At 38.1% G+C, this 22,145-nt stretch overlaps 1 protein-coding gene across 1 annotated transcript; it reads left to right on the top strand.

Moving 5' to 3' along the window:
* Positions 1 to 17,289: 17,289 nt before the first annotated feature.
* LOC128115254 (NADH dehydrogenase [ubiquinone] iron-sulfur protein 8, mitochondrial-like) lies at positions 17,290 to 17,972 on the top strand. The gene has a single exon (XM_052745763.1). It carries the CDS (start codon positions 17,326 to 17,328, stop codon positions 17,956 to 17,958), a length of 633 nt encoding a protein of 210 aa, XP_052601723.1. The 5' UTR covers positions 17,290 to 17,325; the 3' UTR covers positions 17,959 to 17,972.
* The last annotated feature ends 4,173 nt before the right edge of the window (positions 17,973 to 22,145 follow it).

Genomic DNA, 22,145 nt, shown 5'->3' with positions numbered 1-22,145 from the left:
GTGCCCTTACCCACTGAGCCATCTTGCCAGCCCAGTATCAGTCTTTCAAAGGAACTGTGGGCAAATCTGCCTAACTTTTGTCATTGAAGATACTGTCTTTGTTGTGATCAATTCAAACATCCTCCTTCTGCTCCTCAAGGTGGCTTTGTATCTTCTAAAGATGTTCGCTATATAAATGCCCTTGAAAAATATTGCCCATAAAGAAAGTTCTCATTGTTTCTGTTTGAATGACATTCAAATGCAAGAAACTCATGTGGGGACTAGGACAAATCTTCCACTGCAGTCTTGATGTTAGCTGCCTTTTCTCTAACCCAGCAATTTTATATGTTCTCCAAGAATCCATGAAGCTAAACTGGTACACTCATTTGATTCATGCAATATCGTTATGGCTCTTGAAACTAACTTGTCATGCATTTGCCTTTCCAGGCTGTTCTCAGGCTGTAAATAGTGCACTGTTTACGGCCACAGCTACTGAAAAATACAGGGACAGTTAAAGTATTTAGTGGACCATCCATTCTCCTATCACCAATAATCTATTATTATTAGGTACTTTAATTGCCTCCGCAAAATATTTTGTACTCTACTACACTTGTCCATATGCTTAAGTAAAGCAATGGGATATTTAAATTTAGCCTTCTCAGAAAGAGAACATCTCTTCTTCTCCATTTCTTTTCTTTTATAATTCATCATTTTTAATGTATTTAAAATTAAAAACAATTTAGATTTGTACATCATTCTATATAATATAAATTTAACTAACTTTTCCTTTCAACTGTTTTAAAAATTACTAAATTACTAAACACATTATATAGTATTTCATCAATAAGACCATAACTGGACTGAGGACATTTTTCCTCAGTGACATATTTCTGAGCATTTTCTTTTCTATTCTTTTCTTTTCATTTTTCTTTATTAAGAAATTTTCTACTCACTCCACATACTATCCATTTCTTTTATTAAGATTTATTTTTATTTTTATTTGCCTGTATGTGTGTGTGTGTGTGTCTGTGAGGGCATGTGCCTGTGAATTCAGTGCACACAGAAACCACAAAAGAGTGTTGAATCTCCTGAAGCAAAAGTTACAGGTAGTTGTGAGCCACCCAACAGAGGTGCTCACAATCAAACTCCAGTTCTCTACAAGAGCAACAAGTGCTTTTAATCATTATGTTGTCTATCCAACCCCTATCTTCTCTACCTCTTAAGTAATAATCAGGCAAAAGATGTAGAGTCTACACTGTAGATTATGCTATTTTTAACTGATTTTTTGGAGGGGGGTTCGAGACACGATTTCTTTGTTTAACAGCCCTGGCTGTCCTTGGAACTCACTCTGTAGACAAGGCTGGCCTCAAACTGAGAGATCAACCTGCCTCTACTTCCCCCGTGCTGGGATTAAAGGCACGTGACACCACCACCTGGCTTAAACTCATTTTTGAAAAGTACTTCTATGACTAATTCTGAGTGTTATGCTTTTATTTTTCCATTGAGTATAGTAAAATGTCATTAGGAGTCATGTATTGCTACATTTTTGTTTGTTTGTCTGTTTCTGCATTTTGTTTTTAGAACAGTCTTATTTAGTTTACCGTAGGTCCCTGAACTATCTACTTTCAGGTTCTCGGTAACTGCAGCACTCTCAGGTATGGGTTCTATATCTTGGAGTGAGCCTTAAGTCAAATCAGACATGCGGTGATGACTCCCACAGGTTTGCAGCACCACTGCACTAGCATATCCTGAAGAAAGGACACCATTGTAGGTCAGAGGGTTTGTAGCTGGGTTGGTGTTTACATTTCTCCTTTGGTAGCATGCAGAGTACCTTCCTGTACCAAAGATACTGGCACATAGGGTTGGCGCCTTTTTGTAGGCACTGGCTGGACTTCTCCATGTTCAATGAGTTGTGTAGATACTGTCTTCAGCAATGGGTCCTTGCCTTTAGTTTGTGGAGAGCCACCTATATTCTTGGCAATACCCTGTGTTATCTGGGGATTCCCATGGGACCCCTTTGGCCAATAGATCAGAGTAACCCAGTCTTGGTACTGGAAGCTTCCCTTGGTGACAAGAGATGTCCAGCTGGGACTCTGTTTCCCACATTATTTGGTGATTTTAGTTAAATCCTTTAATAATATGTACATATTTTAGGAAGCTTCTATTGTGTTAGGTTTCCATATTAGCCCTCAAATGACTCTTAACTTTAGCTGTCTCTGCCCATATTCCCTCCTTTATCTCCCACTTGCCTTTGCTACTTGATCCTTCTGTCCCCACACAATCCATACCTATCTATTCTATTTCCCTCTCCTGGGGAGATCATCTGTCCCCCTTCCATCCCCCACTTGTCCCTTACTCTATACCTAACGTAACTGGTTCTACCGATTGTAGCTTGGTTATCATTGACTTAAAAGCTGATACCCACATATAGGAGGATATATGCCATATTTGTGTTTCTGAGTCTGGATTTACTCACTTAGGATGATTTTTTTCTAGTTCCAACCACTTACCTGCTAATTTCATAATTTCATTTCTTAATGAAAGAGTAATACTCCATTGTGTAAATGTACATTTTCTTTATCCATTCTTCTGTTAAAGGACATCTAGGTTGTCTCACTTTCTGGCTATTGTGATTAGAGCAGCAATGAACATGGCTGAGCAAAAGTCCTTGTGTGGCATGATAGAGCATCCTTTGCATATATGACCAAGAGTGGTATAGCTGAATCTTGAAGTAAATCGATTCCCATCTTCGTGAAGAACTGCACACTAATTTCCATAGTGGCTGTACAAGTTTTCACTCTCACCAGCAATGGATTAGTGTTCCCCTTATTCCACATCCTCTCCAGCATGTGCTGTTATTTGTTTTATTTATCTTAGCCATTCTGGCAGGTGTAATATGAAATCTCAAAGTAGCTTTGATTTGCAGTTTCCTGATGACTAAAGACGTTGGACCTTTCAAGTGTTTCTCAGCCATTTGAGTTTCCTCGTTTGAGAATTCTGTTATATCTGTATCCCATTTTTTATTTGGGTTGTTTGTTTTCTTGATATCTAGTTTTTCTAGTTCTTTATAAGTTTTAGATATTACCCCTCTATCAGATGTGTAGTTAGTAAAACTCTTTTCAAATTTTGTAGGCTGCCGCTTTGTCTAAATGGTAAGGGCAGAGAGGGAGAAAGCAAGGAAGAGAAGGTCAGTGCGGGACATTGGATGGAGCAGAGCGGAAGGGGAGGCCACAACAGGTTTTCTGCTCCAGAGCTGGAGATGAGACTGGGAGATCAGACTCGGAAAATAAACAGGAGTGGTGAAAGTGTGTAATTAGCCTATCTGTTTCCCTGGCAGGAGTGGCCTGCAAGTTCCCAGGAAGTGCCTGCGGGAGCTGGGGCCTGGGAGAAGAATGCACTGAGTGGGGGAAGGGAGGTTAGCGGGGGAAGATCGATCTGGAGATGGGGGTGGGAGGGAAGGGAAGTTGCAGCAGGTTTTCTGCTTCAGAGCTGGGAGTGAGGCTGGGGACTGGATGTTGTGGAGGGAAGGGGGAGGTGAAAATCTTCAGTTAACCTGCCTGCTTCACAGGCTAAAGTAACCTGCAGGTTTCCAGGGAATCAAACTTTTTTTTCTTTTAGATTGCATTTTTTCAAAGAAATTTTCTGTCACACTTATCAATATTTTCTCTGTCTGAAATATCTTCCAACTGGACACTGTAAAAGATTTCTTTTTAATTGCTGGTTTTAAACAACTTGATTCTGATATTCATATTGCTGCCATTTTTCATGTTTAAGTCTGCGATTTGTTGAAATTTGAGCGTTTGTGACTTATAGCTTCTACAGAATGGGAGAAATTAGAAATGTTAAGTCATTCTTTCTTCAAATACTTTTCTACTTTATCTTCAGGTTTTCCTGAATTGTAGGTAGATTTGGTCACATGAGGGCTTCCCAGTGCTAACTGATACACTAGTTTTCACATGTTTTATTCTGAAATATGGGTTCACAAGAAGTTGCAAAGTTAGTAGAGCTTACCAGTAGCTTTATTTTTGGTAACTATAGTACACTATCAAAACAAATAGTGAAAATCATATCATGGGTCATATAATTGCTTCATATCACATACATAGATATGTGGAATCACCAGTGAACTCAAGATGCAGACCTAGTCTATTCCCTGATAGGTCTACTTTGCAAGATATCTTTATAGTCACGCCTTATAAAATTGTTACAGATTATTACTGGTAGTAGTAGTAGTAAATAGGCACTGCTATTAGCCATGCATAATCACTGGTTTTGTTCTCTTCAAGTGGTTCTTTCCATGGATGGTTTCCTCACCTGCATGTAGAGGGATGCAGTAGCTCTCTTAAGTTCTTTATCTATACAGTTCTCTCTTGGCCAGTCCTCTTCCCTGTGGGTTTTACTTTGGACTCTCACACTCTTCTTCAAATGTTCGTTGGACTTGAAATTCCTCAACGCAGAAAGAAAACCACAGCAGTTATTGGCCTACCACAATTCTTTTTAGTGCCTCTTCAAGATTGTTTTTCTCTCTTGCCTAATGCCAAGTCACCAGATAGAAAGCTTGTATTTTATATATCCATCATTTGTACTGGAAGAGTAATTATGGTCACCGTTATTTCACACTGGCCACTATTCAAGCTGTAGAAACACGGTCGGTTCAGACTTGCTATTCTCTTCAGGTTTTTAAATTGGGTCAAAGATTCTCTATGTCCTTCTATCCTAATTCTGGTTTTAGTCTTGTTTGACTTCCTTTCATGGTGAGTTTTAAAAAATATATTTATTTTACTTTATATGTATGAATATTTTTCGTGCATGTATATAAGTGCACTGTGTGCATGCCTGATGCCAGTGGAGGTCAGAAGAAGGTGTTGCATCTTCTGAAACAGGAGTTACAGATGGCTGTGAATCATGACCTGTGTGCTAGGAACTGAATCCAGGTGCCCTGAAAGAGCAGCAAGTGCTCTTAACTGCTGAGTCATCTCAGGAGCCCCTTGTGGTGAGTTTTTATAGTTATATTGTACTCATTTATTCTCCGCAATATGGCTCTCTTTTGTTAATGCTTTTATTCCTACTTACTATACCCTTTTTGCTTAGGAGACTGTTCATCATAAGAATTTTTGACCACTGAGACAAAACATTCAATTAATTATTTCAATAATATTCAATGCTGACATACAAAAATTTCATCTGCTAACTTTAAGAACTTTCCTATGTGTTTTGAAATGAGGGTTTTCGATGGTGAGAATCTAACCAGTAACTTTTGAAATTCTCAGTGAATTGCCTATTATGAAGAGGTGTGTGTGTGGGGGGTTGTACTGCGGGTGCGTTTGTGTGTGCCAGTGTGTATGCATGTGGGACTAGAGGTCAACTTCAGGTATTGTTCCTCATGTGCTGTCCACCTAGGACTTTTTTGAGTTAGGGTCTCTCGTTTGTCCTAGAGTTTGCAGATCAGGCTAAGCTGGCTGGTCAGTGAGCCTCAGGGTTACTCCTGTTTCCATCTTCTCATCCCTGGGTTTCAAGTCTGTGCTACTGCACTTGGCTTTTTTAATGTGGGTCCCAGGGACTAAACTCAGATCCTCATGCTTGTACTATCTGAGCTGTTGCCTCAGACCCATGAAACTTCTCTTTTGAAATAATTATTGATTCCCATACAGTTGCAAGTGAATGTATAGAGAAGTCCCATGTGGTATAATATCAAAACCAATAAATTGACATAGGCCCTCCAACCTCACTAGTTAACAAACGCACATGTATGCATATGTATAAGTCTGTCAAATTTTGTCATGTTGATGATAACTTTCTGTAACCGTCACCGTAAGGAAGATATGACTTTCTTTTCTTTCTTTCTTTTTTTTCCAAGATAAGATTTCTCTGTATAATAGACCTGGCTGTCCCGGAACTCTCTCTGTCGACCAGGCTGGCCTCAAACTCACAGAGATCCGCCTGCCTCTGCCTCCCAAGTGCTGGGATTAAAGGCGTGCACCACCACCGCCTGGCGACTTTCATTTTTTTATTAGTGTCTTTTCTTATTTTCATTATTAGCAGTGTTTGTTTTGTTTATTTAAGTTTTAAAATCTTTTGGGACTTTAATAAGCTGTGTTTACACCATTGCCCTATCCTCTCCCCACTCCAAAACCTCCTCTGTTCTCCTTTTCCCTCTCAAATTCATGACATCTTCAATTATTATTGGTGCACACGTGCAAAATACAACATGCTGGGTCCATTTAGTGCTGCTCATATGTATATGTTTTTAGAGCTGATCACTTGTTATTGGATCATCAATTAGGGAGTTCATCCCAAAGGAAGACTAATTATCCATCTCTAAGCAGTCATTAGTTGACTATAGCTTTTTATCTAAGAGTGAGGCCTTGTGAGACTTCCTTCCCCTATCCACACTGGTATGTCAATTGGTGTCACTGTTCTGGTCTTACATAGGTGACCAGGTTGTTGAGATTTCATGGTGTAGCTTCCCTGTCACATATAGAGGTCATTAACTCAAAGCAGATGTTCTAGTCCTCTGGCTCTTGAAATCTTCCTTCCCTCAACATCCCAGATATTTCCTGAGCCTTAGGTGTACAGATTATCCTGTAGATTTATCAGTTGATGATGGGCACTCATGGCCATTTATTCTCAGCATTTAGACCACTTGTGCATTTCTATAATAGTCTATGTCTGATGGAAAAAGAAGCACCAGGCACACATGTAGAGCACATACAGATATGCAGGCAAAGCATTCATAAATAAATTTAAAAAAAATTAAAGTTATCCTTGCTACATTAATAATTCTGGAGGCTAGCTTAGGCTACATGAGATCCTGTTTAAAAATTTCAAAAATCTAATAACATGTCAACAACTCTGAAAGGGCATATCTCGAATATTTTTCTTTGCTTAGGTCAAAACCAGTGAAAATATAAAGACAATTAAAATGATCCTTCTGAACCAGTTTTTCCAGTTATCAAATTTACCATCCCATATCCACTTTCTACCTGTTATCAGCGTCAGGAGATATAAAGAGTCTTGGTGTCTGGTAGTCTTAAGGTTATTTTTGTGGGTTTATCAAATTCAGTTTTTCAGCAAATACAATTTCTCTGTGTGTTTGTGGGGAAAAAAAAAGAAAGAAAATCATTCTCTGCATACAGCCTATCGATAGAATAAGTTGAACTTTTGGGGTTTGTTTCTGAATGAAATGTTGGAATGAAACAGCAAGGACAGAAGAAAATAATAGTTAAATAACAGTTATCAATTGCATATTGTGTCTAGAAATTGGCCCATTTCATTTATGATTTTTAAAGGTAAATTATAAAACTCAGAAATCCTATCTTCTGAGAATGATGAATTAGCTATGTCTACCTCACAATATTGAGATAACCCTAAAACTGGTCCTTGAACAGTCTAGAACAATGACACTCACCCAAAGATGACAGCACAGGTGTATTCCTCATGCTTCATTGTCTTGTCCTCCATACGAAGACAAGTATTCATTAAAGTATTATGTTCTTACATTTCTACATAGATTGAAAAAATATTCATGACAATGACAAAGAGTTCAGCAGACCATTGCAATGATGCTTTGTGTGAGATCACAGGAGCACACTGATTATTATTTCATTTTGTGTATGGATATGACATTTCTGAGCTTAACAAGGAAAGCATTTTGAATAATTAGCTCGTCTTCTACAAACACAAAATGTAGTTCAAATGTTAAAAACTCATTTACTATTTCTACCCACATTATTATCTTATTGTAAAATACAGATAGTTACTAACAAAAAATTCAGAGAATTACTATTGTGGTTCTTAATGATTGTATCTTGCAAAGTTTTATCCATCAAGTAAAAATGTATTTGCACTGATAAAATATCTAATAGATTCAGAATTTGAGGTAAATTTTTCCTTGACATTTTATTGAAAAGTTTTTATTATTTTAAAGTGTTTCTTTGCCTTATTATTAAACACACAACATTTTTGAAAGAGCAAATCATTTCAAGATGAATTTGGAAAAAATCACATGTAATATTCACTAAATGAATGAGAGAAAATTTGTCATTAGTGAGATTTGATGTTAAATTATTTCTACTGAAGGGGATGTTATTGTGCTCAACTAGCATTTATGAATATGTAATTTAAACTCTAATTTAGTTTTGCCAGTTAAAAATGCTGTATCTTTGAAGTTCAGTCCAGCATTTTGTCTGTTGAATAACGTGGACTACTTTACTCATACATTTTCTCAGTCAAATGAAGTTTGTCATTTTTAAATGGCATGCTTTATATTTTCTACAATTTACAGCCAAGTATTTTGTCACAGCAATTGAAAGCTGACTGACATACAGGGAAAAAGCTCTATTACTTCTGTTTTTTTACTGGATTTCAAGGTAAATGAATCCTCATCCCCATATGAAGTTGAAAATCAGTTTTTAGGGTTTTAGGTGCAATCATGAATTCCAAGCGGTCAGTCCTGAAATAATATGCATGCAAGTAACACTAAATGAACTGAGCTGGTTGTATGTATATATTTAGGAGCATACACATTCATACATACACGTAACAATGACAAACTGTAAAAAAAAGCTCATTTGTATATATTTTCTTAAAATACTTATTTTAGTAAATTGTATGACTTCTCTTGGGGAACCACTAACAAATGTCTATTCACCCTACATAAGTCTCTGACAACAGACCAAAGATATAATTCCACCCAAGTCTAGCTTAGTGAACCTGGGGCTACTGAAGTGGTATAAGGATGAGCTACTAAATAGGAGCAACAGGAGCAGGGATGATTCAAAGGCAGCTACATCACCAAAAAGCCTACCCCAGTACGAGTGATGACTCTTGAAAGCTGCATCCCCAGCAATCCCTGAACAGTTTACAGGCACCTTAATAAAACAGAGAATTTCTTTTCCCTCTGAAATTGTTGCTTCCTATTTCTCCTTGAGAACCAGCTTGTGAGTCTTATAAATTTCAGGATCTTCCTGACACTTATAAATTTTGGTTACTTTCTGAATCTTGAAAGTATCTTTTTTTTTTTAACTTGTATTAAAGAGGCTTCTCCCAGAAGGGAATGTTCCAATTAAGAGGATGAAATAGCTATGCAACGTAGATATACAAAATAATGTCTTTAATTCCAGCATTCGGGAGGCAGAAATAGGTGGATCTTGGTGAATTTGAGGCCATCCTGGTCTACATACAAAGCTCCAGGAAAGACAGGGCCATATACTGAATCTCAAAACATGGGTTTCTTTATGACATTCTCAAACATATATGTAATTGTACTTTACTCATATTTGTCATGATTATCCTCCATTGTCTCCATTCCCCTCTTTCTGATTTTTCTATTTCATGGTCCCCTTTTTATGCCATGTCATTTGTATAAATAAATGTATGTATGAATATTATATAATATATACGGTATCATATATACCAGTGGCTAGAAAAATGGCTCAGTTTGGGTGTATGTCTTGCAATACTAGGATTAGCACCTGAGTTTGATCCCAAGAACCCATGTAAATACACTCCTGACATATACATATGTGTATATGAAAAATAAGAAGACAAAGTCATTGCCGAATATAATTTAAGTGGCAGATATTTTGAATATTTCTTACCCTAGAAAAAAACAGAAATACTTGAAGTGAAATCTACTAATGGGGATACTTTCTTAGACAGCAAAAACTTCAATGAACGTTGATTATAACATATTAGGCAGAAAGTCACAGAGAGAGATTAATTTCATCAAAAACATTGTATTTGAAAGTGTTCAGGAAGCTGCTGAGAAAGTTAAATATGAAAGTCCCTCATCTGTTCAGAACAACTTGCTATATCTTACAGTAGAGGATTCTAGTAGCACCCACTCAAATATGACATTGGCCAGGCTCATTTTGGAAGGATCATTGCTGATCTAGTCAGAAGTGTATGACTCTGCATAAAAGTTTTGCAAGATGCAGAAGGCAGCATGAGTTCCACAGATTTAACAAACTACTCAGGATACTTTTGACCAAGTGTCAAGTAAAGCTATGTATGTGGAGGAGCCTAGAGACTTGAAAGCTGTCATGCAGGAAGGTACATTAACCCGTCAGGTCATGTATAGATTGCTCCTAGAATTCACTTCTGTGTCATGGAGTTTTAAAACTTTTAGAAGTTTGTTTACTAATCTTAGTAAACAGGAATGTCATTATTCTAAACCATAAAAGCCAAGTGTTTTTACTGCTGCTGCTGAACAGACTCAAGTAAAGACTAAAAGGGAGGGGGAGTGAGGCTGAGACGGGAGTCTACGAACTTTGTGTAGTTTATTTTGATGAGAATTCATCCAGCTCCTCATGGAGTTGCTCATATTGAAATCATATTTACTATTGGTACTTGTTTCTGCCAAAGATAAGGATATGCGATGTGAGCAACAGAAGCTATTCTAGTCTTCTAGACTGGTTAAGCAAATATATTGAGACCACATTGTGAAATGCAGAGAAGTATGCTGAAGAAAACTAGCAAAAGCAGGATGGAGGCGAAACAGTTAAAATGCTAAGAAGACTCATTCATGATGCAGAAGAAGTCAAGGACAACTGTCTGCCTGCGCATGCAGAGAACATTTCTGTCTTGAATAGATAGTAAAACAGAAGAAACCATAGGCAGATAGCATCCTCCCTTCAGGAGTCATCAATGAAACTTTTTAAATTGACTTCTAGCACCACACTACCCTGAACCTACATGATCTCATCAGAAATGGTATATGAAAAGATGGCACCTATTTGATAAGGCTATGGAGTTTCAGATGGTGGGAACCAAGGAAGATAATGAAGTCCCTAAGGAGACCCCCTAACTCTCCCAAGGCATATATTTCTATTTATAATCTGGTGTGTATCTGTCTCCTACATTCTTGACGGTGGTTCTTTGTAATACACTTTAATACAAAAATAAACGAAAAGAACAAAAAAGGCTGTTATAGCTACATTCCTCGAGCAGTGATGAAAGTTTACATTCTTTTCATTTAAGGCTATCTTTGTTCTTCTATAAGTAAATACATTATCCAGTATATTTAATGCTCACCACCTGTTTTTACATCTGGCCTTACATTTTTGCATGCCTTAAATATATAATTTTCCTTCTTTTATTCTGGCTTGAAATGTTTCTGTTAAAAAGATAATGGTCATCGGATTTTCTTCATAAGTCATTTGCTGTTTTTGTCCAGATCACTTTATATCATATCTCAGTATATCTCCCAGGCTGTTCTCAAACTCTCAAGTTCAAGAGATCATTCCACCCTTGTCTCTGGAATAGTTGCTATTCCAGATATGCACCAGTGGACCAGACTTAGGTCAGGGGTTCTAAATCTTAGCAATATTGATATTTTTTGGCTGAATAACATTTTTTATGTATGATTTCTGTCCTGTGCTTAAAGAATGTTTAATAAAATTTATGGTCTTTGCAAGCTATTTGTGATGACCAAAATGTCTCTAGACAATGGCAAATGTTCCTTTGGGAAAAAATTAACATTTGTTAAGAATCTGTGTGGTCAAATGGGCTGGAGAACTTGAGAGATGGCTAAACAGTTGAGAGAGCTTACTGCTCTTGCAGAGAATGTGAGTTTGGTTCCCAGCACCTACCCTGCTTGCTCACAGTCTCCTGCAACTCCAGCTCCTGAGGATCTGAGACAACATCTGACTCTTCAAGCCTCCAAGGGAACCTGCACTTACATGTGCACGCGCGCACACACACACACACACACACACACACACACACAGAATCTTTAAAGAACCACTGTCACCTTCATGCCTGTAGAATAGTATCTCTTTTTTAACAGTTCAATAAGTCTACAAGAATATGCCATAGTATTTCTCAATCTTTGCTGATAATTTCAGCTATGTAATATTCTTTAATAGTAAAGTTTATTACCCTTTCCATTTCTGTTTTTTTGAGTTATACATAGCTCTTAAGATTTGTTCTTTTCTGTTCTTTAGCTTCTTAATCTCTTAATCCCTGGTTTCCTGGTATCTGAATGTTAGTTCCTCTTTGATAATCTTTAGACTTTATTACATTCAAAATACTTATCCAATTTCACTTGCTTTCTCCTTTAAAGTTTTTCCTCATCTTCTATATCTCATCTCTCAAAGCATAATCTATTATTTTTACTCAATACTGTGTTTCTTCTAGTTTGATTGTATATTCTGAAAACAATTTTTTCTTTAATATTTAAATTTTTCCAGATTTGGTCACTTAAAGTTTCAGAGTTTTCTACTTCTGATTTATGTAGATTATTGATTTCTGTGTCTTATATTACTTTCTCAGTGTTATTTTCCTTGTTAAATGGAAAACTATAGTTTTTATTTGTTCTGTGACCCTAAATTTTGCATTCTACAAAAATGTTACTTGGGTCCTTTTTCCTTCTTTTTTCTTTTTTTTTTTTTTTTTTTTTTTGGTTTTTCGAGACAGGGTTTCTCTGTGTAGCTTTGCACCTTTTCCTGGAACTCACTTGGTAGCCCAGGCTGGCCTCGAACTCACAGAGATCCGCCTGGCTCTGCCTCCCGAGTGCTGGGATTAAAGGCGTGCGCCACCACCGCCCGGCTCCTTCTTTTTTTAATGGACTCATTTTATGATTGATTTATATTTTTATTAATGTGTTTTTCATTCAATATATTTTGATCACATCCTTTCCCCTCTCCCAACTCCCCCATATCCTCCCCACTTCCCGACATTTGCAGTGATTTTGTGTTAAAATATTGAGGATGATTTTTCTGTGAAATTTGTTTTTCTGAATATTTGTTTATGCTACATTTTTTATTAAGGAATTTTTTATTCATATTACATACCAACCACAGATTCCCCCTCTCTTCCCTCCTCCTGCCCCCTAACTTTCCTCCCAACCCACCCCCCATTCCTTTCTCTGAAAAGGTAAGGCCTCCTGTAGCAGGAATCTTAAAGAGTCTTATTAGTAAAATCAAACCTGAGGCCAGTTATTGGGGTGAAATGCTGGAAGTTCAGAGACAGAACAAGCCACAGCTTCCTCACCTGGCCATTTCCTCAGGTGATCCTGTTTCCTCAGACTAGAAGCCTCTGTGTCCTCATATTTGAATGGCTCTCAGCTGAACCGTGCTGCTCGAAAGCCTGAAAGCTTAACCAGCCAAATGCTTAACCAAGCCAAATGCTTCTAGTTTCTGGTCCTCACACCTTATATACCTTTCTGCTTTCTACCACCACTCCCTGGGATCAAAGGCTCGCTTTCTGAGATTAAAGGCATGAGTCACCATGCCTGGCCGTTTCCAATGTGGCCTTGAACTCACAGAGATCCAGAGGGATTTCTACCTCTGGAGTGCTAGGATTAAAGGTGTGAGTGCCACCATTTTCTAGCCTTTGTATCTTGTGGCTGTTCTGTCTCTGATCCCAGATAAGTTTATTAGGGTGCACAATATTTTGGGGAACACAATATCACCACAGCCTCCTATGGGGAGTCAGCAAAGCCTGGTACATTCAGTTGAGGCAGGACCAAGCCCTTCCCCCTACATCAAGGCTGTGCAAGGTGTCCCACCATAGGCAGTGGGCTCAAAAAGCCAGCTCATGCACCAGGGATGGATCCTGATCCCACTGCCAGGGGGCCCTTTTTGAACATTTATGGCATGTGTATTTCAGGATATATTTTCTAATTTCCCAGCCCTCATCTCCTGTTTGGGGATTTTGTTTTTGTAGTGTCCAAAATTATATTAGCTTACTTTCTGAGATTTTGTGGCTGTTTACTCCTTAGTCACATTTTTGTTGCTTGGTTGGTTGGTTCATTTTTGGAGACATGGTTTCCCTGTGTAGCCCTGATTGTCCTGGAACTCATTTTTTTTCTTTTTTCTTTTCTTCTTATTATTAAGAGATTTTCTATTCATTTTACATACAACCACAGATTCCCCTGTCCTCCCTCCTCCCGCCGCCCAGCCTTCCCCGCAACCCCCCCTCCCATTCCCACCTCCTCCAAGGCAAGGTCTCCCCTGGGGAGTCAGCAGAGCCTGGCACATTCAGTTGAGGCAGGTCCAAGCCCCTCCTCCCTGCACCAAGGCTGTGCAAAGTGTCTCAGCATAGGCATTGTGTCCAAAAGGCCATCTCATGCACTAGGGATGGTCCCAATCCCATTGCCTGGGGGCCCCCTAAACATGGCCAGGTGCCAGCTGAGCTCCAGAAGTCCAATTGATGAGAGAGAAGAGAGCTGAGCTCCAGGAGTCCAATTGATGAGAGAGAGGAGAGATTCTATGAGCAAGGGATATGGAGACCATGATGGGAAAAAGTACAGAGATGACTGGCCAAACTAGTGGAAACGCATTAACTGTAGACCAATAGCTGAGGATCCCCCATGGTACTGGACTAGGCCCTCTGGATAGGTGAGACAGCTGTTTAGCTGGAACTCACTTTTTAGAACAGGCTGGCCTAGAACTCACAGAGACCTGCCTGCCAAATGCTGGGAATAAAGGCGTGCACCACCACTGCCTAGCTGCTTAGTCACTTTCATCTGGGACTCATCTTCCCTTTATTTTATCCAGTTATAATTTGGTTCCGTTCCTTCCAATTTTTCCTTGATGTGGAGGCCTATGGTAGAAGGAACTCCTAGTTATCCAGTGTCAAGATTTCATAAGAATTAACTACTAATTTAGACATCATCATAGACTTTTGCACTTACTTGCTGTTGGAGTGGAAATGACGCCTTCCAGCAGTTGTTCTCAGTTTGGCTCACTGTGCTTTGCTGTAAACACTTGTGAGTCATTTGGGTATTTTCCTGTTTCACATCTTTCAGAGATCCGGAAGCTTATTCTGCGTTCTCATAAACTAGCGGTGACTCCATTCAAGCCTTAGAAGTGTGTATTATCGATGGGGTTTTAGTTGTCCTTGACTTACCTGTTATTATGGTGGCATTCAGACAGTTGCATGAAAATACGCTGCCACTTCACTCTTTCCAGTATCTTCTCATGGGGCTGATTTTTGTGATATTTGTCATTTTTGTATTAAATTGTCATGACACTTTCTTCAGTATTTCAGTTAAAATTGTTCCCCTCTTTTGTCTTCTGAAATCAAAGATTTCTGAATGGAACTGCAAGTCTCCTATTTACTAGGATATGGCCTTGTAGCAACTCTAGACTCCTTTCTCTAATGTATAATCTACATAAAAATAACCTACAAACTCCATTGGCCTTTCTTTTAAAACTCATTTCTCCTTTGTGACAGAAGAGTCTTGCTCACTGATTCATTCTCATTGATTTTTGCTTAGAATACTATTTAGAAGACAATAGCTAGATACTTCATTTAGCAAACAAAAGGTGCTTCATATTATCTTTCGTTACCTACGTAATCCTATTTCATGAGTCTACAGTAGAGTGATAGGAAACTATATACATTTTATTACATGTTTACTATGCATGATCTCTCACATAATCCTAGCTAAGGACTAAGAGCTCTGCTTTGCACATGAAACTGAAGCTGGCATAATTTAAGTACTGCTCAATTTTCATAACTAGTGATTGGCAATATCAGAATTATATAGTTACTCACTCACAAATATATTCCGGTTCATTCACACGTTTTAAACAGGTACTATCCCATTTATTACAATTACTCCAAAGTATCTGAAAACAGGTATTGAGATACCTCTACCTTACATGTTTTACTCAAAATTGCTTTGCTATTTGAAGTCCTTTTGTTGCCATATGAATTTTAGGATTTTTAAAAATTGTTTCTGCAAAAGATGTCATTGAAATTTTGACTAATATTACACTGACTTTGTAGGTCTCTCTGTAGTAAAGTAGTTAGACAATACTAATTCTGCCACTCTATAAATATGGTAAGTCTTGCCATTTTCTGCTGTTTCTTCAATATCTTCAGTGTTGTAAAGTTTTCATTATAAAAAGTCTTTCATTTTTTTGGTTAGATGTATTACTAATTAATTTTTGAGGTTATTGCAAATGGAATTTGTTACTTGTTTGCAGTAGGTTTGTTATTGGTTTACAAAACTACTGAAAAGCCATTGACTTTTTTATATATTGATTTAATGTCCTGCTACATTTATTAAAATGTTTTTCAGATCTAAGACTACTTTCAGGTGAGTACTTTGGGGTCTTTTAATTAAAGGATCATGTCATCTGAAAACAGCAATAATTTGATACATTTTCCTATTTGTATCACTTTTAGTTCTTTCTTTTGCCTGATTGCTCTAGACAAGACTTCAAGCTGTACATTGTATTACGGTGGAAAGACTAGACACCCTTTTCAAATTTTAGAGGAAATGCTTTATTTCGTCCTAATTTAATATAATGTTGGCAAAAGTTTGCCAGAAAAAGCCTCTATTATGATGAGGCATATTCCTTTCCTTTCTAGTTTTTTCAGGGCTTTCATAACAAAAGAATGTTGAAATTTGTTGAAGTCCTTTTCTACACTTATCTGTTGAGAAAAATACCATGGCTTCCATCCTTGAGTCTATTCATTTGCCATACTATTCTTTTTGATTAGCATAAGTTGAACTGTACTTGAATACCAACTTGATTATGGTGTCTTATCTTCCCAACACATTGCTGAATTCAGCTTACGAGTATGTATGGAGAATTTTTATGTCTGTGTTCATCAGGTAAATTAGTCTACAGTTTATTTTCTTTGTTGTCATTTTCTAATTTTAACATTATAATAATACTAGCTATATAGAATAAGTTTGGTAGCCTACATTTCCTTTCTATTTTGTAGCATATTTGTGGACCATTAGAGTTAGTTCTACTTAATTGGTCACCCTTTCTGATGTTTCAATATTTAATGCTTATTGACTCTTTCATTTTCAAAATTTCAGACTTTTTTTTCAGAATCTCAACTCTGCTGAACAACTTTCAATATGTGTTGCTGAATTTGTCATCTATGTTGCTGACTTTCTTATTCATTTGCTGAACTGATTTCCTGACTTTACTTATTTGCTTGTTTGAATCTTCTTTGAGGTCATTGACTGTTGTCAAAATTAAGATTTTAAATTCTTTGTCTGGCATTGTAACTATTTCAGTGTCTTTGGTTGTAGTCACTAAGTAATAATGAACTCTTAGATCAGTCATACTGACTTAATTTTGTATTTCTCATATTTCCACACTGTAATTTTTGCATTTGTTGGTAATATTTTTTTCTTTCCCCACTCTATTTATTTAATTTTCTATGCGTCTTCTTAGTGAATAGAGGTCTCTTGGTCTTGGGCTCCCCACTACTATTTGCATAGGATAAAGAAAACAACAGTAAACAATCAATGAGTTTATAACCAACATGTATTTAAATGAAAAAATATCAATTAGATAGTTCATATACATGCCCAATAAACTTAATAAAGAATGGAGCTAGAGGCCAGGGAAGGAGCCGGCGTGCCTCAAGATGTACCGTCTGACCTCAGTCATGCTACCACGGACCTCGGCCCAGGCCGTTCGCACAGGACATCTCAATGGCCGAAGCCTCCATAGCAGTGCAGTGGCAGCAACCTACAAGTATGTGAATGTATCAGAGTTAGAGATGGACATGAAGTCCGTGACTGACCGTGCAGCTCGGACTCTGTTGTGGACAGAACTCTTCCGAGGACTGGGCATGACCCTGAGCTACCTCTTTCGGGAGCCTGCCACCATCAACTACCCATTTGAGAAGGGCCCACTGAGTCCACGCTTCCGTGGGGAGCACGCATTGCGCCGCTACCCATCCTGGGAGGAACGCTGCATTACCTGCAAGCTCTGTGAAGCCATCTGTCCTGCACAGGCCATCACCATCAAGGCTGAGCCAAGAGCCGATGGCAGCCACCGGACCACACGCTATGACATCGACATGACCAAGTGTATCTACTGCGGTTTCTGCCAGGAGGCCTGCCCTGTTGACGCCATCGTGGAGGGCCCCAACTTTGAGTTCTCCACTGAGACTCATGAGGAGTTGCTGTACAACAAGGAGAAGTTGTTGAATAATGGGGACAAGTGGGAGGCTGAGATCTCCGCCAACATCCAGGCTGACTACCTGTACCAGTGACCTGGCCACTTGGCTCGGTCCTGTAGCTCCTGCTGCCCATAAAGAAGCTATGATCCTTAAGGAAAAAAAAAAGAATGGAGCTAGAATATTAATATAAGAAATCAGGAGTTTAAAAATTATTAAAGCTGAAGCTATTAATAATTAGGAAACCAAAGTAAAGAGCATTGGATAAAGGAAATAAGATAGAAGAAAGAAAAATGCACGGGAGGAAGTTAGAAGAGATGATAACGGGAAAGAGTACAATAACCTAAGTATGAATAAAAAAGAAATCATAAAAATCAAATCAGTAGAACAACTCACCCTCCAAAAGCACAAAATCATTCAATACAAATTATTTAAAAATTGAAAAAGAATTAACTAGTCAAGTTCCCTGCTCGTATAAGTGTGCAGCTTTCATCCCCACTCAGAGGTTTTGTCTTTTGCAGCTTATTTGGTGGATGGGATAGAAGCCATTTATCTCTCTGGAATTCAAACAGGTGAGACCAGAATGGACTGTTTATAGTGGGAGCTGACTACCTTTCCTGGTGGGTTAAATTCCATTGTTCCCTGATTGCTGAGCCCCAATGTCTCCACCTCTCAGAATAAGGACTCTGATCTCTGACTCTGGCTCTCGCAGTGTCGCAGAGTCTGCTAAATTCCCTCTTTGGTATCGAGTTGATCGTCTTAATGGACTTCTGGAGCTCTGGTACAGATAATTGACTTTCTGGCTTAACTCTGCTTTATGGTTCATATTCTCCACTGAAGTATATTTGTTTACATTCTTCTCTGTCCCCTAGGACTACATAGGTCCTCAAAGTGGTGCTCACTTAATCCATTGAGGATGACAAACTTTCAAGTTGGATATATAAAATTGTGTGAGGTCCTCTGATGTTGCTAGCTAAGGGACTTATTTGAAAAGTCTCTCCCAGAGTGCTTTCCCTCTGCTGAACTGGTTAGCAAGCTAAAGCAAAATGGTATTTGCCTATTGGACAGTATATAGAAATTCCATCTAAAACTTTGTTTTGGCAAAGTGTCAGCCAGTGAACTTGTAAATTTATTTTTTTTTCCCTTGCAAGTTTTACAGTAGTGGTTCTCCCTTTCCCCACAAATTTGTTCAGTGTTTTGTGTTCCAATCCTTTGGTTTCTTTATAAATCTAATATGTCAGTAGTTCAGGATTTAACGTGTTTACTGTTTCTGTCCTTTAACTTTGCAAGCAACTCACCTCTTACTAAAAACATGCATACAACAATTTGTTTCAGATGACTAGAGACAGGGGAGGTGCTGGTTCCTCTAAAGTACCATCACACGCTATTCATTTCAACAGCCCGTGTTTTTACAGTATGACACAGAGCAATCAAGCACGAAAGAGTGACAGCTGAAAAGTGTGGCATATACATATAGAACAGACCTGTGTCCTGCAGAATCACTTGCTATCTCCTGGTCATGAGTTAAAGAATTCTGCTAGACTTTTTCATAGTGATTGGATTGTATTTCTGTATCAAACTGGGAAGATTTGACATCTTAACAGTGTTGAATTTTCTAATTTCAGTATGTAGAATCTCATTAGATTTAAGATTTTAAGTTCTGAAAAGTTTTTAAAATTTTCAATGTATAGACATATTGTCTCATTGATCTCACACTATTCCATTTTATTTTTTAATGCTGCATTTCACATTTTAAAGTTTTATTTTGGATTATTAATTACTAGTACACAAAACAATTTATTTTAATGATGTTTTGATTCCTTGATAAACTCACATTTTGAAAACGTATTTATTTTTTGGAGAGTCTAAGGGACATCACTGGTCAACAACGCCTAAAGAAGCAACCCATTCCTGTCACTAGGGTTTTTTTTTATATGTTAGATTCTGGAGTCTGGTAGGGGCACTGATGTCACATTATAAGGTAACTCCATTTAAACTATATAAACACACACACACACACACACACACACACACACACACACACACACACACACACACACGTTTCTCCAATAGTAGATTTCCATACAACTTTTTCAAAAGGTCTTCGGTATTATTTATGCCTCATCTCATACTTCCTCTTCCACCCTTCACTCTGCTCCTCAACCCCATTTTTACACTTCCTGTTCCATTATTTCCTTTTAATTCTTTATACAAGTGTACTCTGTCTCCTCTCCTTTGAAAGCCCTTTCCTGTGGCTCCTTAGTGATTTCCTGACTTCTATGGGAATTCTAAATAAAACACAAATATATGAAGATTCAAACTAACATCTACAAATGAGAGAGAAAATGTACTGTTTATCTTTCTGGATCAGGGTTACCTCTTTCAGAATGATTCTTTCTAGTTCCATCCATTTACCTATGAAATTAATTTTTCTTAATATCTAAATAATAGTCCATTGTGTAAATATACTACATTTTCCTTATCCATTTATCAGTTGATAGACATGTAGGTTGTTTCCATTTCCTGGCTATTGTGAATAGAGCAGCAATGATCATGAATGAGCAACTATGTCTAGAGTAATCAGAGTCCTTTGGGTATATACCTAACAGTGATGTGACTAAATAATGTAGCAGATCTATTTTAACTTTTTGAGGAACATCTACACTGATTTTCATAGTGACTACATCAGTCTTCATACTCACCAAAAGCTGTTGCTCTTGGTTACCCTCCAGAATTTGACAATAAGACCCTACTGCTGAAGACAAAACATACTTGAGTAATATAACAAGAAGAAATCAAGCTGGTACTCAACTGTACGATCCATACCTACTGGCTAGCTTTCACAGTGCTGGGAAGGTGCTGTACATGCTATGCAAGGAAAAAGTAATTATCAATCATATCTATATGTGAACCCTGTGAACTATAATATTTACTTGCCTGGCAAGACATGTCCATTCATACAATAGTGGCATGAGAACTAGCAGAATAACCAACCACTTTCTGAGTGAATTTAAGTCCAGCTCCACAAGATGAAACCTATACCTGGCACCATTAATGTGGTAAGAACCTATGGCTAAATAGGTCATAAGCCCAATGGGAGACTCTATTATTATTCTGCTAAATGGACATAGTATTAAACCTACTCCTCGTGTCTTTTAATTATAGCTATAGATCAGTGCATCTCTCAACCCTCAACCCTCATCCAAGAAGTTTCTATTTACTGCAGATTGTTTCTATTTACTGGTGATTAACAAATACCCTTTTTGTTGTTGCTATTGTTTTAACTTGACACAAGCAAGCTACCATTACCTGGGAAGAGGAAACTCAACGGAGAAAATACATTTGTAAGACTGCCTGTTGCATATCAAATATCCCGCATATCATATTTACATTATGATTTGTAATAATAGCAAAATTATAGTTATGAAGTAACAACTAAAATCATTTTATGGCTGGAGGTCACCACAACATGAAGAACTGTATTAAAGGGTTGCAGCATTAGGAAGGATGAGAACCACTGCTCTAGTGGAAGACCACACATTCACAAATATTTAGGCAGTACATGTTGGTCTTGATAGGTTGTTTTTTTTAATACATGAAGTTGGGTGGATAAGGAAGGTAGGTGGATCTGGAAAGAACTGGGATGAGTATGATTGAAGACCTATGCAAGTTCAAACCAGACCAAATCCCAGAATAGAAATGGGAGTTGTGCACAAAATTCCACCCCTAGGCACAGAGTTATTCACAACTGGAAGAAACCATTTTCTGTAAGAATATAGCCCTGGTAGGTTGACCATGCTATAGAGCAGCAGATTGGGGCCTGAGATTAAAGCGGTGAGTGGGGGAAGGAAGTTTGGAGGGGAAGATCCGCCTGATTCTATGGAGATGGGGCAATGGGGAAGGGGAAACTGTAGCAGGTGGTCTGCTACAAAGCTTGGAATGAGGCTGGGGCATTGGATTTGGAGGAAATGAGGAAGCAGTGAAGATCTGGAACTAGTCTACCTACTTCCCTTGTCAGAGTCCTGCCAGAGGCCTTATAAAAAAGATCTTCTATTATTAATTATGTGTATGTGTGGGTTTCTGTGTATAGGTATGTGCACATGACTGCAGGTGCCAGCAGAAGCCAGAGGCATCAGATCCCCTGGAGCTGGGAAGGCTGTTGTGAGCTCCATAACACAGATGCTGGGGACTGAATTCAGAACATGCTCTTATCCTGTGAGCAATCTCTTTAGCCCTATGTCACAGCACTTTCACAATATCTACATAGTATTAACAAAACAGGT

The sequence above is a fragment of the Peromyscus californicus genome, unplaced genomic scaffold, assembly GCF_007827085.1.
Source record: "Peromyscus californicus insignis strain IS unplaced genomic scaffold, ASM782708v3 Scaffold_10__1_contigs__length_136768540, whole genome shotgun sequence".
NCBI classification, from domain to species: domain Eukaryota; kingdom Metazoa; phylum Chordata; class Mammalia; order Rodentia; family Cricetidae; genus Peromyscus; species Peromyscus californicus.
The sequence above is the reverse complement of the archived record's forward strand: the minus strand, read 5'-3'. Positions and strand labels throughout refer to the sequence as shown.

Bases quoted from the DNA above. Each gene is read 5' to 3' on its own strand.
- LOC128115254 (XM_052745763.1), top strand. From the start codon at position 17,326: ATGTACCGTCTGACCTCAGTCATGCTACCACGGACCTCGGCCCAGGCC.